The 15,217-nt window shown below is 41.8% G+C and overlaps 1 protein-coding gene across 2 annotated transcripts; it reads left to right on the top strand.

The window, feature by feature from the left end:
• Window positions 1-128: 128 nt before the first annotated feature.
• Window positions 129-15,039, top strand: si:dkeyp-110a12.4 (alpha-tectorin). 2 transcript variants are annotated; one of them, XM_055863759.1, is made up of 9 exons: window positions 129-431; window positions 1,363-1,508; window positions 1,728-1,832; window positions 7,885-8,045; window positions 8,297-8,432; window positions 9,349-9,443; window positions 11,590-11,758; window positions 12,034-12,148; window positions 13,438-15,039. In XM_055863759.1, the coding sequence occupies exons 1-9, from the start codon at window positions 344-346 to the stop codon at window positions 13,614-13,616; spliced, it is 1,194 nt and encodes a 397-aa protein (XP_055719734.1). In that variant the 5' UTR covers window positions 129-343; the 3' UTR covers window positions 13,617-15,039. The 2 variants fall into 2 exon arrangements, with proteins under 2 accessions (XP_055719734.1, XP_055719735.1); XM_055863760.1 differs by having other exon boundaries at window positions 130-431; window positions 1,420-1,508.
• Window positions 15,040-15,217: the final 178 nt, after the last annotated feature.

Raw genomic sequence — 15,217 nt, forward strand, 5'->3', positions numbered from 1 at the left:
TAGGGTGCCATTTGGGCTGCAAATCTATGTGTGTTACCTTGGACTCCCCTCGGCTCCCCCTATTCATGTGTGGAATCTCATTGTTGGTGGGGACATCATTCAGGCTAGTGTTTTAAGGTCTGGAGAAAGGGAGGGAGGGAGGCTGGTTCTCGGTGCTAGTTCATTAGAGCTGTGTTTGGAGGACTGCACTGAGAGTGGGCACTACGTCTGAACCTGACAGCTACACTTTGGTGAATAGGTTAGAAGATTCACAGATCTGTGGGAAAGGGCCACGAAGACAGTAGTCTGAGGTTTGGAGTATCTGACCGTAGAGAAGCCAGAGAGAGCACGAGTCCCTTTGAAGATGACACCTGCCAGTTTGGTGTTAGCCTGGCTCCTGCTCGCTGTGAGGGCAGTCACCTCTGCTGTGTATCTGGAGCCTGAGGAAGAGGGTGAGTTCAGTTCAACTACTTCATCAGCAGGGTTGCAAAAATCCCTCAAATCCACTCGGGTTTTTCTTCTCAGAAACCCCAGTTGCAAGATTTCTGTAATCAGCAGGGAATAAGTTGATAGTAACCTCCAAGCTGGAATTTCTTCAACCAGGATTTTTGAAAAACCAGTGAATTTTGGTAAACATTTTAGGAAACATTTTACGAGTTTTGCAACCCTATTCGTAGGCAAATCTCAAGTTTACATCTAGAATCCTTAATTGAAACAATAACAAAGCGACACCCCGCCTCTGTTTTGGTAAAAAGCTGAGGGATGTGCCTGGAGAAATGTACCCACTCTCAAATTCATAGATGGAGATATGGATGCAAGAACTGATCATTCATGCTATCAAAATTATAGTTTTAAGGCGACGCAGTGTTTTATTCACATTTACATTGTTTACAAACATTGGTGTTAAACAAGCTTATATGTTGGGTTCTGATGCGGTATGACAATCGAACTTAGGTCCATTAGGCATTTATAAGTTATATTCTTCAAGAATCAATGGGTATATATCATTCATTTATAAGTCCATAACTTGATGTAATGTGTTTTTTTTGGGGGGGGGGGATCTGTTTCTTGATGTGGTCTTAATGTTGATTGGTCTTGTTAAACAATAAAGCACCTGTTGAAATCTAGAGACCACATATATTAGAGGAGGAGCCCGGAATCATGTTTTGACTGGGGAAACGGTTTGGAGTCTGGGATGGAACATATCAGAGAATGGAATCTGTAGTTGTAATTTTTTCTGTGACCATACTGATGCCACAACTGCCCTACATAATAACTGGGATAAATATATTTTATAAATAACTGTATACTTGCAAAAATGGAATAACAATGTATTACATTTAAAAATCGTAACGTATTTCATATGATCTGATATCATGTCAGGGTCAGGGGGACAGGGTTTGTTAAGCGTTGTCCCGCTGACCCCTTCTTCTCTTCTAGAGCTCAATGAAACTGTCCTCTGCACCAATGACCAGATGGAGGTGGTCATTCCCAGTGCCTTCTTCCTCAATAAATTGCCACCCATTTATGTAAGTTCAGTGTCAACCAGAAGTAGTAATTCTTGATATTACAGCTTACCTACCATTAACTCACTGTGAAGTTTGAAATGATAAATCACTGCCTGTGTGCTGTGCTGTGTCGTTGTGTTCCCTAGTCATTTCAACAACAAGAACCAAATCGACATTTTAATATTAAGGCTGTCAGGTGGGTCAACTGTAGCCCTCTAGTGAAGTCCCTCTCTTTCTTAGGTCTGGGATTTGCACCTAAATGACCCAGAGTGCCGTGGTGTTGAGATTGAAGATGACTATGTCTTCAGCATCAAGACTAATCTCTCTGACTGTGGGACGATCATGGTAAGACTATGAGCTTTTCCACCCCTAGAAAGGCCCTTTCATATTAGAGGGAGTTTCATTGCCATTCTCTGATGATTGCTTTGGGAGATTTAAGATTTACTTGTCTACGCCAACTATGATGGATTTAAATCCGTAAAGTAAACAAAGTAGTAACCTTTATCGTTCAGAGCAACCCTGACAAAGAAGAAAAACATGAGCACCAGTAACATGGAGACAAACTACAGTTTGGATCTCTTTTACCAGCCACATAAAATCCCCATCACAGTAAATTATCTAATTTTACGATGCACCTCTGTTATACTGAGCTCTGGCCTGACGTCTGGTGTAGTATTGTAGAACTTCCCTGCACTGGTTTGTGCCAGAAAAAGGACTTTTTATGTCTCTGTGTCCAGTATGGAGGAAGTTAGAGGTAGTTTCGCAAGCCAATGCTAACTAGCGTTAGCGCAATGACTGGAAGTCTATGTGTATCTGCTAGCATGCTAGTATATACCTATAGACTTCCAGTCACTGCGCTACAATCCCGAAGTATCCCTTTAATTGGGTGAGCTAAATAGGAGTTTGGATACACGCAATGCTCAAAATAACTAGCATGAATCACACCTCTTTTCCTTTATAAGTTATGTACATGGACCTCTGCTATCAGTTTCCTGCAATGAAATGATCCCATAATCTGTAAAAAGCGTGAGGGAGAGACCCAGACAGAGAGAACGAGAGATGGGAGGGATAAGTAGCCATTCTAAGAGCCACTGACTTTATTCAAAACAGCAAGGAGTGGGTGGGAGCTCTAAATTATCAGGATTGACATGGAAATGAGCGTGTTTTCAGGCCTGCTGAATAGCCAGGCTATAATTCACTGGCCCACTTTGTAGTCATCCCTTTTATACTACCTGCCAGCCGCGTCTCATACAGTGGTGGCAGGAGCACAGCTCCGAGGACAATTTTAACTTTGGCTTGGTATAAATCTGTACTCTAGACCATGAGTGTCATTGAAACACTTGCTTAGAATGCACAGAGGCATTTCTTGTAAAGCAAGCAAAAGGTTAACACAGCTTTGTGGGTGTGTGTGTGTGGGGGGGGGTCTCTCCCCCTTTCTCTACCCTCTGAGGTTTTACAAGGCTTTTGCTTCAGCATACCAGCCCTAGTGAAAGTAGTAAGCCTGCTTTGCATCTGGGATTAGACACTGTTGGGAAAAGAAGGGAATGCCACAGTTAGCAAACACTCCTCCTTTCACCTTGAGAGGTAGAAGTAGACCCTCTTAAACCTCTTGAACCCCACAGACAGGACCGGAGAGAATAGCAACGGGGAATGTAATGACTCTCCAAAATAAATTGGACTTGAAGATTTTGTCCCCCATTGCCATAATCATTGTGGTCTCTCTGTCAAATTGCATGAGTTTGTTAATTAACCATTCATAAGAACCCAAAGTCAGTGAACAGAGCATTATTCCTACAGAATAATGAAGATGTTAGTGCACTATATAGGGAATAGGCTGCTATTTAAGACGCAGGCTCTGTGGGTCAGACAGTAGGCCCTGTGTATTTACCCTGGGGTAATAAAACAGTACTGGACAGTAGGGGCAAGGGGCAATTCATCCTTCTCAATGGTCATGTGACCTGTCCTCCAGTCGCTCTCAACAGGGATCCGGACACAACCCGGTCACAACCTTTTCATCCAACCCCTCTTTATGGTTTCTGCCTACGTCAGTAGTCTTCTACTAAACATTGGAATTGTATTACTCACACATTCTATAGTGACAGAAAATGACAGTGCTGCTGCCTACTGTACGTAGGTGCTCTGGTTGGGGAAAGAGTCACCTTGGAACCCAGAACCAAATCTTGCATGGGCTGGCCAGCTACTCAATGTGATATTTATGTTAACAGTATGTCACAGGAAATTAAGGAAAGAGTTTGCTGAAGAGGGGTAACTTTTGGTGAATGTAGCAGGGTTTGTGACGTGTAGCGTGTGCTAGCTCACCCTTTCATGGTTATCAATCTGCAGTTACAGTGCATTTGGAAAGTATTCAGACTCCTTTACTTTTTCCACATTTTATTACATTATAGCCTTATTCTAAAATGTAAAACATCTCATCATTCTACACACAATACCCAATAAAGACAAAGCAAAAACAGGTTTTTAGAAATGTTTGCAAATTTATTACAAATAAAAAACTGAAAAATCACATTTACAGTGGCTTGCGAAAGTATTCACACCCCTTGGCATTTTTCCTATTTTGTTGCCTTACAACCTGGAATTAAAATAGATTTTTGGGGTGTTTGTATCATTTGATTTACACAACATGCCTACCACTTTAAAGATTCGAAATATTTGTTATTGTGAAACAAATAAAGAAATAAGACAAAAAAAAACAGAAATTGAGCGTGCGTAACTATTCACCACCCCAAAGTCAATAGAGCCACCTTTTGCAGCAATTACAGCTGCAAGTCTCTTGGGGTATGTCTCTATAAGCTTTGCACATCTAGCCACTGGGATTTTTTCCCATTCTTCAAGGCAAAACTGCTCCAGCTCCTTCAAGTTGGATGGGTTCCGCTGGTGTACAGCAATCTTTAAGTCATGCCATAGATTCTCAATTGGATTGAGGTCTGGGCTTTGACTAGGCCATTCCAAGACATTTAAATGTTTCCCCTTAAACCACTCGAGTGTTGCTTTAGCAGTGTGCTTGGGGTCATTATCCTGCTGGAAGGTGAACCTCTGTCCCAGTCTCAAATCTCTGGAAGACTGAAACAGGTTTCCCTCAATAATTTTCCTGTATTTCCCTGTATTCAATTCTGACCAGTTTCCTAGTCCCTGCCGATGAAAAACATACCCACAGCATGATGCTGCCACTACCATGCTTCACTGTGGGGATGGTGTTCTCGGGGTGATGAGAGGTGTTGGGTTTGCACCAGACTTAGCATTTTCCATGATGGCCAAAAAGCTCAATTTTAATCTCATCTGACCAGAGTACCTTCTTCCATATGTTTGGGGAGTCTCCCACATGCATTTTGGCAAACACCAAACGTGTTTGCTTATTCTTTTCTTTAAGCAATGGCTTTTTTTCTGTCCACTCTTCCATAAAGCCCAGTTCTGTGGTGTGTACGGCTTCAAGTGGTCCTAAGGACAGATACTCCAATCTCCGCTGTGGAGCTTTGCAGCTCCTTCAGGGTTATCTTTGGTCTCTTTGTTGCCTCTCTGATTAATGCCCTCCTTGCCTGGTCTGTGAATTTTGGTGGGCGTCCTTCTCTTGGCAGGTTTTTTGGGGTGCCATATTCTTTCCAATTTTTAATAATGGATTGAATGGTGCTCCGTGGGATGTTCAAAGTTTTTGATCTTTTTTTATAACCCAACCCTGATCTGTATTTCACAACTTTGTCCCTGACCTGTTTGGAGAGCTCCTTGGTCTTCATGGTGCCGCTTGCTTGGTGGTGCCCCTTGCTTAGGGGTGTTGCAGAATCTGGGGCCCTTCAGAATAGGTGTATATACAGTTGAAGTCGGAAGTTTACATACACTTAGGTTGGAGTCATTAAAACACATTTTTCAACCACTCCACAAATTTCTTGTTAACAAACTATAGTTTTGGCAAGTCGGTGAGGACATCTACTTAGTGCATGACACAAGTAATTTTTCCAACAATTGTTTACAGACAGATTTTTTTTTTTAAATTGTAGACCTCCACAAGTCTGGTTCATCCTTGGGAGCAATTTCTGAATGCCTGAAAGTACCACGTTCATCTGTACAAACAATAGAACGCAAGTATGAACACCATGGGACCATGCAGCCATCATACCTCTCAGGAAGGAGACGTTCTGTCTCTTAGAGATGAAGGTACTTTGGTGTGAAAAGTGCAAATCAATCCCAGAACAACAGCAAAGGACCTTGTGAAGAGGCTGGAGGAAACAGGTACAAAAGTATCTATATCCACAGTAAAACGAGTCCTATATCGACATAACCTGTAAGGCCGCTCAACAAGGAAGAAGCCACTGCTCCAAAACCGCCATAAAAAAGCCAGACTACGGTTTGCAACTGCACATGGGGACAAAGATCGTACTTTTTGGAGAAATGTCCTCTGATGAAACAAAAATAGAACCATCGTTATGTTTGGAGGAAAAAGGGGGAGGCTTGCAAGCTGAAGAACACCATGCCAACCATGAAGCACGGGGATGGCAGCATCGTGTTGTGGGGGTGCTTTGCTGCAGGAGGGTCTGGTGCACTTCACAAAATAGATGGCATCATGAGGATGGAAAATTATGTGGATATATTGAAGCGACATCGAAAAGACATCAGTCGGGAAGTTAAAGCTTGGTCGCAAATGGGTCTTCCAAATGGACAATGACCCCAAGCATACTTCCAAAGTTGTGGCAAAATGGCTTAAGGATAACAAAGTCAAGGTATTGGAGTCGCCATCACAAAGCCCTGACCTAAATTCCTATAGAAAATTTGTGGACAGAACTGAGCAAGGAGACTGACCATTCTCATTCTCAGATTCTCAGTTACACCAGCTCTGTCAGGAGGAATGGGCCAAAATTCACCCAACTTATTGTGGGAAGCTTGTGGAAGGCTACCCGAAACGTTTGACCCAAGTTAAACAATTTAAAGGCAATGCTACCAAATACTAATTGAGTGTATGTAAACTTCTGGCCCATTGGGAATGTGATGAAAGAAATAAAAGCTGAAATAAATCATTCTCTCAACTATTATTCTGACATTTCACATTCTTAAAACAAAGTGGTGATCCTAACTGACCCTAAAACAGGGAAATTTACTAGGATTAAATGTCAGGAATTGTGAAAAACTGAGATTAAATGTATTTGGCCAAAATGTATGTAAACTTCCGACTTCAACTGTGTGCTGAGATCATGTGACACTTAGATTGCACACAGGTGGACTTTAACTAATTATTTGACTTCTGAAGGTAATTGGTTGCACCAGATCTTATTTAGGGGCTTCATAGCAACAGGGGTGAATACATATTTACGCACCACTTTTCCTTTTTTTATTTAATCACTTCACCAATTTGGACAATTTTGTGCATGTCCATTACATGAAATCCAAATAAAAATCAATTTAAATTACAGGTTGTAATTCAACAAAATAGGAAAAACGCCAAGGGGATGAGTACTTTTGAAAGGAACTGTACATAAATATTTAGACCCTTTACTCAGTACTTTGTTGAAGCACCTTTGGCAGTGATTACAGCCTTGAGTCTTCTTGGGTATGATGCTACAAGCTTGGCACACCTGTATTTGGGGAGTTTCTCCCATTCTTCTCTACAGATACTCTCAAGCTCTCTCAGGTTGGATGGGGAGTGTTGCTGCACTGCTATTTTCAGGTCTCTCCAGAGATGTTTGATCAGGTTTAAGCCCGGACTCTGGCTGGGCCACTCAAGGACATTCAGAGACTTGTCCTGAAGCCACTCCTGCGTTGTCTTGGCTGTGTGCTTAGGGTCGTTGTCCTGTTGGAAGGTGAATCTTCACCCCAATCTGAGATTCTGAGCGCTCTGGAGCAGGTTTTGGAGCAGGTTCATCAAGGAGCTCTCTGTACTTTGCTCCATTCATCTTTCCCTCGATTCTGATTAGTCTCCCAGTCCCTGATGCTGAAAAACATCCCCACAGCATGATGCTGCCACCACCGTGCTTCACCGTAGGAATGGTGCCAGGTTTCCTCCAGAAGTGATGCTGTCAACTGTGGAACCTTATATAGAGAGGTGTGTGCCTTTCCAAATCATGTCCAATCAATTGAATTTACCACAGGTGGACTCCAATCAAGTTGTAGAAACATCAAGGATTCATCAATGGAAACAGGATGCAGCTGAGCTCAATATATTTTATATGTGCAAAAAGTTCTAAAAACCTGTTTTCACTTTGTCATTATAGATTATTGTGTGTAGTTTGATGAGGAAAAACATTTGATCCATTTTAGAATAAGGCTGTAACGTAACGTGGGAAGAGTCAAGGGGTCTGAATACTTTCCGAATGCACTTTACTTCCTAAGTGACTCATTGACTTGCTTCCAAAGTTGCACCATCCACAATAACGATTCATACTTCTCTTTCTAGGCATCGGATGACACACATATTATGTTCATTAACACCATACGCAACAACGATTCGGATGTCATCACAAGGAACTACATAAACATCACGTTTGTCTGCCGCTACCCAATAAACTACATGGTCCAGCAACCTAATGGGGAAAACATGATCAGGGTGGATGTCAAGTAAGATGTCTACCTATGGCCTTCAAAAAGGGTTATGGATTTTCGTTACGAGTTCATTAATACATGGTTTAAACTTTCATTAACATTATTCACAGAGTCTTAATTGGCCAAAGAAGCTGATCTAGAAGCATTTCGCTACACCCGCAATTACATCTGCTAAATATGTGTATTTGACCATTAAAATTTGATTTGATGTAGAAGAGGTCGCACTGCAAGCACTGCATCTGTACAATCTCTACTATTCTCTCCAGGATGATCACTCTGAACACAGAAGATGGGAACTTCTCTGTGTCCATGTTGCTATATAAAGACAAGGACTTTGAGGACAAGTGGACCACTGTGCCCTCACTGACACTGGATGACAACATATACGTTAAAGTTTTCATGGTAAAGGTCATCATATGATTTCATTCTGTTTGAAATCTGTTGTATTTTTTTCCAACCTGGACTCAGGGGTAGACGTGACATAGTAAATGTAAATCCAGGACACCAAAATAGTTGCACCAACATGTTGCATTTTGCATGGTATGTATTCATTTGTGGATGTTTGTCATCCATTTCTTATGATATGTTGCAAATTACAATTCGTACAACGTTACGAATTTGCAAAACATGATGTTACGAATTACAATATGTTGTGGCTAACGTTAGCAAGGTGGTAACCTTCTGTCTTATGTAACCATACCTAACATATCATACTAATTTGAGTGTCCCGGATTTACATTTACTATGTAACTTCTAGTCTGAGACCATGCTGATTTGTTTTCTTATTGTCATTGCAAACACATTTGACACCATCATAGTCTTCTAGGAATGGTGTTGTTGCAATATGAAATCAGAGCTGATCATGACCAGCAGATATTTAGTTAGGCTAGTTAACTGAAGTACCAGCCAATGTGCTGTAACTTTCTGTGCAGCTTTTGAATGTTAGAATAGGCCCAATTGAACTGTATGCTTACCGTGGTTGAGACGTTTCTCCCTCTTGATAGATAAAGTTGAGCACCTTTAGTGAGTGTTGCGCTGAAGACCAGTCTTTGGCCCTGGCAATAGACGTACGGTACATGTCAAGTATATTGGCCCTGATCCAATGTGATTGTCTGTTGCTCCATCTTTGGCTTCCAAGAAACCCTAGTTCCCACTGTTGTTTACTCTCTCTTTATCTGTACATCTGTTGACCTGCTGACTTGGTCAAAATATTTACTGAGTGCAGTGTAGGCCGGAGACACCTCTCTCTATCTGTGCGTAGGGGGGGTGTCAATTAGTCACTGACTACAGTCCCGGTTTGTCTCTCTCTCTCTCTTAGATACCGGCTCATCTTTTGCTGCGTGTGGAGAGATGCTGGGCTACCCCAACCAACGACCCGTACAGCAACATCCAGTACACCTTCATTAAGGACAGGTATTTTAAAAGAAAAGTGGAACATTATATCACTGTGTATTATAAGCCCTGTCACCACATATTGCTCTTCATTCTGTTTATTAGAATTCAAAAATGTGTTCTGGAGGCATACCTTTTTCCACATTTTGTTACGTTACAGCCTTATTCTAAAATGGATTAAATTAAATGTTTTCCTCATCAGTCTACACAGAATACCCCATAATGACAAAGCAAAAACAGGTTTTTAGAAAAAACAGATACCTTTTTTTGCATAAGTATTCAGACCCTTTGCAATGTGACTCGAAATAGAGCTCAGGTGCACCCTGTTTCCATTGATCATCCTTGAGATGTGATCAAACTTGATTGGAGTCCACCTGTGGTAAATTCAATTGATTGGACATGATTTGAAAAGGCACGCACCAGTCTATATAAGGTCCCAGAATTGACAGTGCATGTCAGAGCAAAAACCAAGCCATGAGGTTGAATTATCCGTAGAGCTCTGAGACAGGAATGTGTCCAGGCACAGATCTGGGGAAGGGCACCAAAACATGTCTGCAGCCTTGAAGGTCCCCAGAACACAGTGGCCTCCATCCTTCTTAAATGGAAGAAGTTTGGAGCCTGGCCAAACTGAGCAACCGGGGAGAAGGGCCTTGGTCATGTAGGTGACCAAGAACCCAATGGTCACTCTGACAGAGCTTCAGAGTTCCTCTGTGGTGATGGGAGAACCTTCCAGAAGGACACCCATCTCTGCAGCACTCCACCAATCAGGCCTTTATGGTAGAGTGGCCAGACAGAAGTACAATCTTGGTTTCATCAGACCATAAGAAACAACATTCTCTGGTCTGATGAAACCAAGATTGTACTCTTTGGCTTGAAAGCCAAGCATTACGTCTGGTGGAAACCTGCACCATCCCTACGGTGAAGAACAGTGGTGGCAGCATCATGCTGTGGGGATGTTTTTCAGCGTCAGGGACTGGGAGACTAGTCAGGGTCGAGGAAAAGATGAACGGACCAAAGTACAGAGAGCTCCTTGATGAAAACCTGCTCCAGAGCGCTCAGGAACTCAGACTGGGGTGAAGGTTCACCTTCCAACAGGACAACGATCCTAAGTACACAGCCAAGACAACGTAGGAGTGGCTTCGGGACAAGTCTCTGAATGTCTTTGAGTGGCCCAGCCAGAGCCCGGACTTGAACCCAATCGAACATCTCTGGAGAGATCTGAAAATAGCTGTGCAGCGACACTCCCCATCCAACCGGCAGAACTTGAGAAGATGTGAAGAGAAGAATGGGAGAAACTCCCCAAATACAGGTGCTCCAAGATTGTAGCATCATACCCAAGAAGACTCGAGGCTGTAATCGCTGCCAAAGGTGCTTCAACAAAGTACTGAGTAAAGGGTCTGAATGCTTATGCAAATGTGATATTTAATACCCACATTTTTTCCTCATTTTAGAATAAGGCTGTAATGTAACAAAATGTGGAAAAAGTCTAGGGATCTGAATACTTTCCGAATGGCCTGTATATTGTTGTAGTGTCACACTTTCAACCACACTTGACACCAGCACATAATCCTCTGGGAATGGCGTTGTTGAAATATGAAATAAGAGCTGCTGAAATGCTTAGACTTAAGAGTTGGGGGTAACACAACAACTTCAGACCCGTCACGTGATCCAGGACCCAGATCAACAACTGTGCATGTCCTTGACAACCAGGACATATGTTGTACTGTTAGCAACAGCACAGCAATGACTTGCACAATGACTTCTGTTTACTACATCTGAGAAGAAAACACTTTAGAGGATCTGCCTTGTCTTTTTCCCAGAATCCTAATACTTCCCCATTATGGAAGATGGATATGTCAGTCACAAAGTGCTCTGCTCTTACATGGCATATGTTTAATGTAAACAAGCGACTGTAGATTCTTTCTCGGGGTTTTGTTTCAGATGTTAGTATACCATACCAGGAATGATTGTAATGGATTTGTTTAAGCAACACATTCTAAAATGTATGATATCTTATTCAACGGTTGCACATGCTGCCTCTGATACTGATGCGATCCACTGCCTGCTCTCTCTCTCTCTCTCTCTCTCTCTGACTTTCTCTCTCTCTCTCTCTCGCTCTCTCTCTCTCTCTCTCTCTCTCTCTCTCTCTCGTGTGTGTGTGTTTCAGCTGCCCCGTGTTGTCAAACGAACAGACGTTGACAGTGCTGAAGAATGGACAGGGGCCAGAGGCTATGTTCAGGATACAAATGTTCAAGTTTGTGGGCAGCTCTTACAAGGATGTGTTTCTCCACTGCAATGTTCAGATCTGTCACAACACACCTGGGGTCTGTCAGCCTGTGAGTGATCCCTCCCCCTTTCTTCATTCTGATGATGGTCACTGGCTTGTTCAAACCCTAGTATATAGCAAGGGCCTACTGCTGTCACAAATAAAGACAATGAAAACACTTTTTTTTTCACAGTCCTATTATTTCAACTGGTATTAATTAAAGAAATGTGATCATTTTGGAAAATGTAAAAGGAAAAGTAAGTAGGATAATAATGCTGTGATAATACTTTAACTAAGCTATACAAATGCTTGTTGTACCTTAACATTTCACCCTTCATGTAACAGAACTGTTCTGTTGAGGATAGCTCCAGGCGGATGAGAAGAGATGTTGCCATGTCCCATACAGTATCTTATGGACCAATCAGGCGACGTCTGCCTGAGAGTGACCAACCCAGCCTGAGTAAGTCTCACAATAAAGGCCCTTTATTTATTAGCACCAACATACTGTACTGGGTTGTGTTCAGCAGAGACAAAAGTTTTGTATTAGAGTGAAACAGGGAGGTGCTAACCTGAGCTTGTCCAATAAGAACAGAGCCAAATTCAGTAGCCAAATATTGTTGAACATTGTAGATAGAAATGCCATGATAGAGCCAAGATGATTCCTTATTCTACATGGCAGAGACAGACCTGGATTGAAATGCACGTGTACAGTTGAAACCGGAAGTTTACATACACTTAGGTTGGAGTCATTAAAACTAGTTTTTCAACCACTCCACAAATATCTTGTTAACAAACTATAGTTTTGGCAAGTATAAACACCATGGGACCACGCAGCCGTCATACCGCTCAGGAAGGAGCGTCTCCTAGAGATGAACGTACTTTGGTGCGAAAAGTGCAAATCAATCGCAGAACAACAGCAAAGGACCTTGTGAAGATGCTGGAAGAAACAAGTACAAAGGTATCTATATCCACAGTAAAACGAGTCCTATATCGACATAACCTGAAAGGCCGCTCAACAAGGAAGAAGCCACTGCTCCGAAGCAACATCTCAAGACATCAGTCAGGAGGTTTGGGTCTTCCAAATGGGCCATGACCCCAAGCATACTTCCAAAGTTTTGTCAAAAGGGCTTAAGGACAACAAAGTCAAGGTATTGGAGTGGCCATCACAAAGCCCTGACCTCAATCCTATAGAAAATTTGTGGACAGAACTGAAAAAGCGTGTGCGAGCAAGGAGGTCTACAAACCTGACTCAGTTACACCAACTGTCAGGAGGAATGGGCCAAAATTCACCCAACTTATTGTGGGAAGCTTGTGGAAGGCTTCCCCGAAACGTTTGACCCAAATTAAACCATTTCAAGGCAATGCTACCAAATACTAATTGAGTGTATGTAAACTTCTGACCCACTGGGAATGTGATGAAATAAATAAAAGCTGAAATAAATAATTATCTACTATTATTCTGACATTTCACATTATTAAAATAAAGTGGTGATCCTAACTGACCAAGGGGAGTTTACTAGGATTAACTATCAGGAATTGTGAAACTGAGTTTAAATGTATTTGGCTAAGGTGTACGTAAACTTCCGACTTCAACTGTATTTCTATCTGAACGTTCCAAAATATTGAACGCACCCCAGCTTATTTATGTTTTCCATTTCAAAATATTTTCCTACTTCTGTGTTTTGCTAACGTTGTGCCCTAACTGAACACATCCCTGCATCTCCGACTTGTCGATCTCTTGCCCTGCAGACTCTGGAGGTGTGCTTTCGGTGGAGACGTTTGTCCTGGGAGGACTGCTGGTGGTCCTACTGCTGATCACTGGAGTGTTCGGGAGGCTGTGGCTGAGAACCAGACACTCTTACCCAGCACAGGAGGCTGCTCAGCTCACTCTGTCCAATATACACCACATCTCAGAGGTAGCCTCCTAAGATAGCCGAGCAGACCAATAGTCCGAGCTATGAGAACAGATGTCAAACGGTGCATTCATACATAGATCCACAAAGGCAGGCACACAAATGCAAGCAAGCACAGGCAAGCATACAGTGGTGTAGTGGAGTGTGTATGCAAGTATACGCCGTATACACACTTATTTTTCAGTGGGCATTGCGTATACTCACTTCTTAATACCCACAATGTGTATTGAAGTAGTGTAGTGGAGGTATACGCCGTATCAATTAATAAGGCTGATGGAACAGATCAGAATGTTTAGCTTAAAATGTTGATAAACTATTATTTCTTCCTATTTTAGGCGCAGCAATGTGTTCAAGGCTGTAGGATATACACTAATGTTCCAAAATGGAATTTGCGGGAAAACGTTGTTCTAAAATGCACACTGGGTTTCATGGACAGAGATGGAAATATCCGTTTTTAAAGAGGCAAGATCTAAAGGTGCAACAACTATCATGGGTTGATAATATGACTAGGATAATGCCTTTGGCTGCTAGACAATGAAAGAAAGTTGAAAGAAAACCAATAGAACAGGAGAATGCATATGAGGAAGTCTTTATAAAATAATTGCCTCCACATTTCTATGATTTCAAACAATTAAGGAACAGTAAAAATAGAGCGACGCTAATGATAGGCCTAGACATCTTCTGGTAGATGAAAAGTCTTTCCCAAAAACCTTCCCAATTAAATGTTAACTAGCTACAAAGTAGCCAATGCCTACCTGGCAGAATGATATCATGATTATTTGCATTACTCCAGTGGCCATTTGTTTTGCAACTCCATCTCATACAGAAACACAGCAAACAAAGCAGCAGTGCTAGGTGCCTGTTCACTTGAATTAAAGGATAACTACACTCAAAAATACAAATGTCATAGATTTTTCCCAAACCTCAAAAAGGGGTCTCTGGATGTGGTTTAAGCATTGTTATGGACTTAGAACATCCAATTGTGTTTTTTTATTTCGAAAAACTTACTTTGAGAGCAAAACCTTCTATTAGCCTACTTGCACAGTACAGATTGGGTTGGCCTGCTTGTTAAAGACCAATATGGGATTTATCATATTAGTCCATTCAGTGTATGTCACAATTTCTCATAGAATTTTTCACACAGGGCGCCTTTCCTTCACGTTGTGGCCTTTTGGTAAATTTCTGACAAACTTTGAGTATACCTACTTCTCCAGTCACCACTACACTCACTTCATGCATGCACATGCACCCCCACAAATTAAAATGTTGCATAAGGAAAGAGGAAACCATGAATTTACTGTACTTTTGGGTGTATATAAAATATCAGTGTAGAAATCAGGGATTTTGAAGATGTGGTATAAAACTGAAAACATCTCAGTCTGTAACATATGGGTTTTCAGTGTTTTTTGTAAATAAAAAAATAAAGGTTTTTCAAAGAGCTGTTGTCTTTAATTGAACTATTTCTGACCATTTCAATGTCTAAAACAACATATTTATTTGAGATGTAGCTCGCTAAGTATTCTTGGGGTATTCCCCATCTATTTCAGGCGCACATCTCTAGCCAAACTTCGCTGTGGTCCGGGTCCGCTGAATGATGACGCAATCAACTTGCGCCA

The sequence above is a fragment of the Salvelinus fontinalis genome, chromosome 15 (assembly GCF_029448725.1).
Source record: "Salvelinus fontinalis isolate EN_2023a chromosome 15, ASM2944872v1, whole genome shotgun sequence".
NCBI lineage: Eukaryota > Metazoa > Chordata > Actinopteri > Salmoniformes > Salmonidae > Salvelinus > Salvelinus fontinalis.

Bases quoted from the DNA above. Each gene is read 5' to 3' on its own strand.
- si:dkeyp-110a12.4 (XM_055863759.1), top strand. From the start codon at position 344: ATGACACCTGCCAGTTTGGTGTTAGCCTGGCTCCTGCTCGCTGTGAGG. The intron at 1,509-1,727 runs GTAAGTTCAGTG...TCTCTTTCTTAG, and splicing joins ATAAATTGCCACCCATTTAT to GTCTGGGATTTGCACCTAAA. The intron at 12,149-13,437 runs GTAAGTCTCACA...CTTGCCCTGCAG, and splicing joins GAGTGACCAACCCAGCCTGA to ACTCTGGAGGTGTGCTTTCG.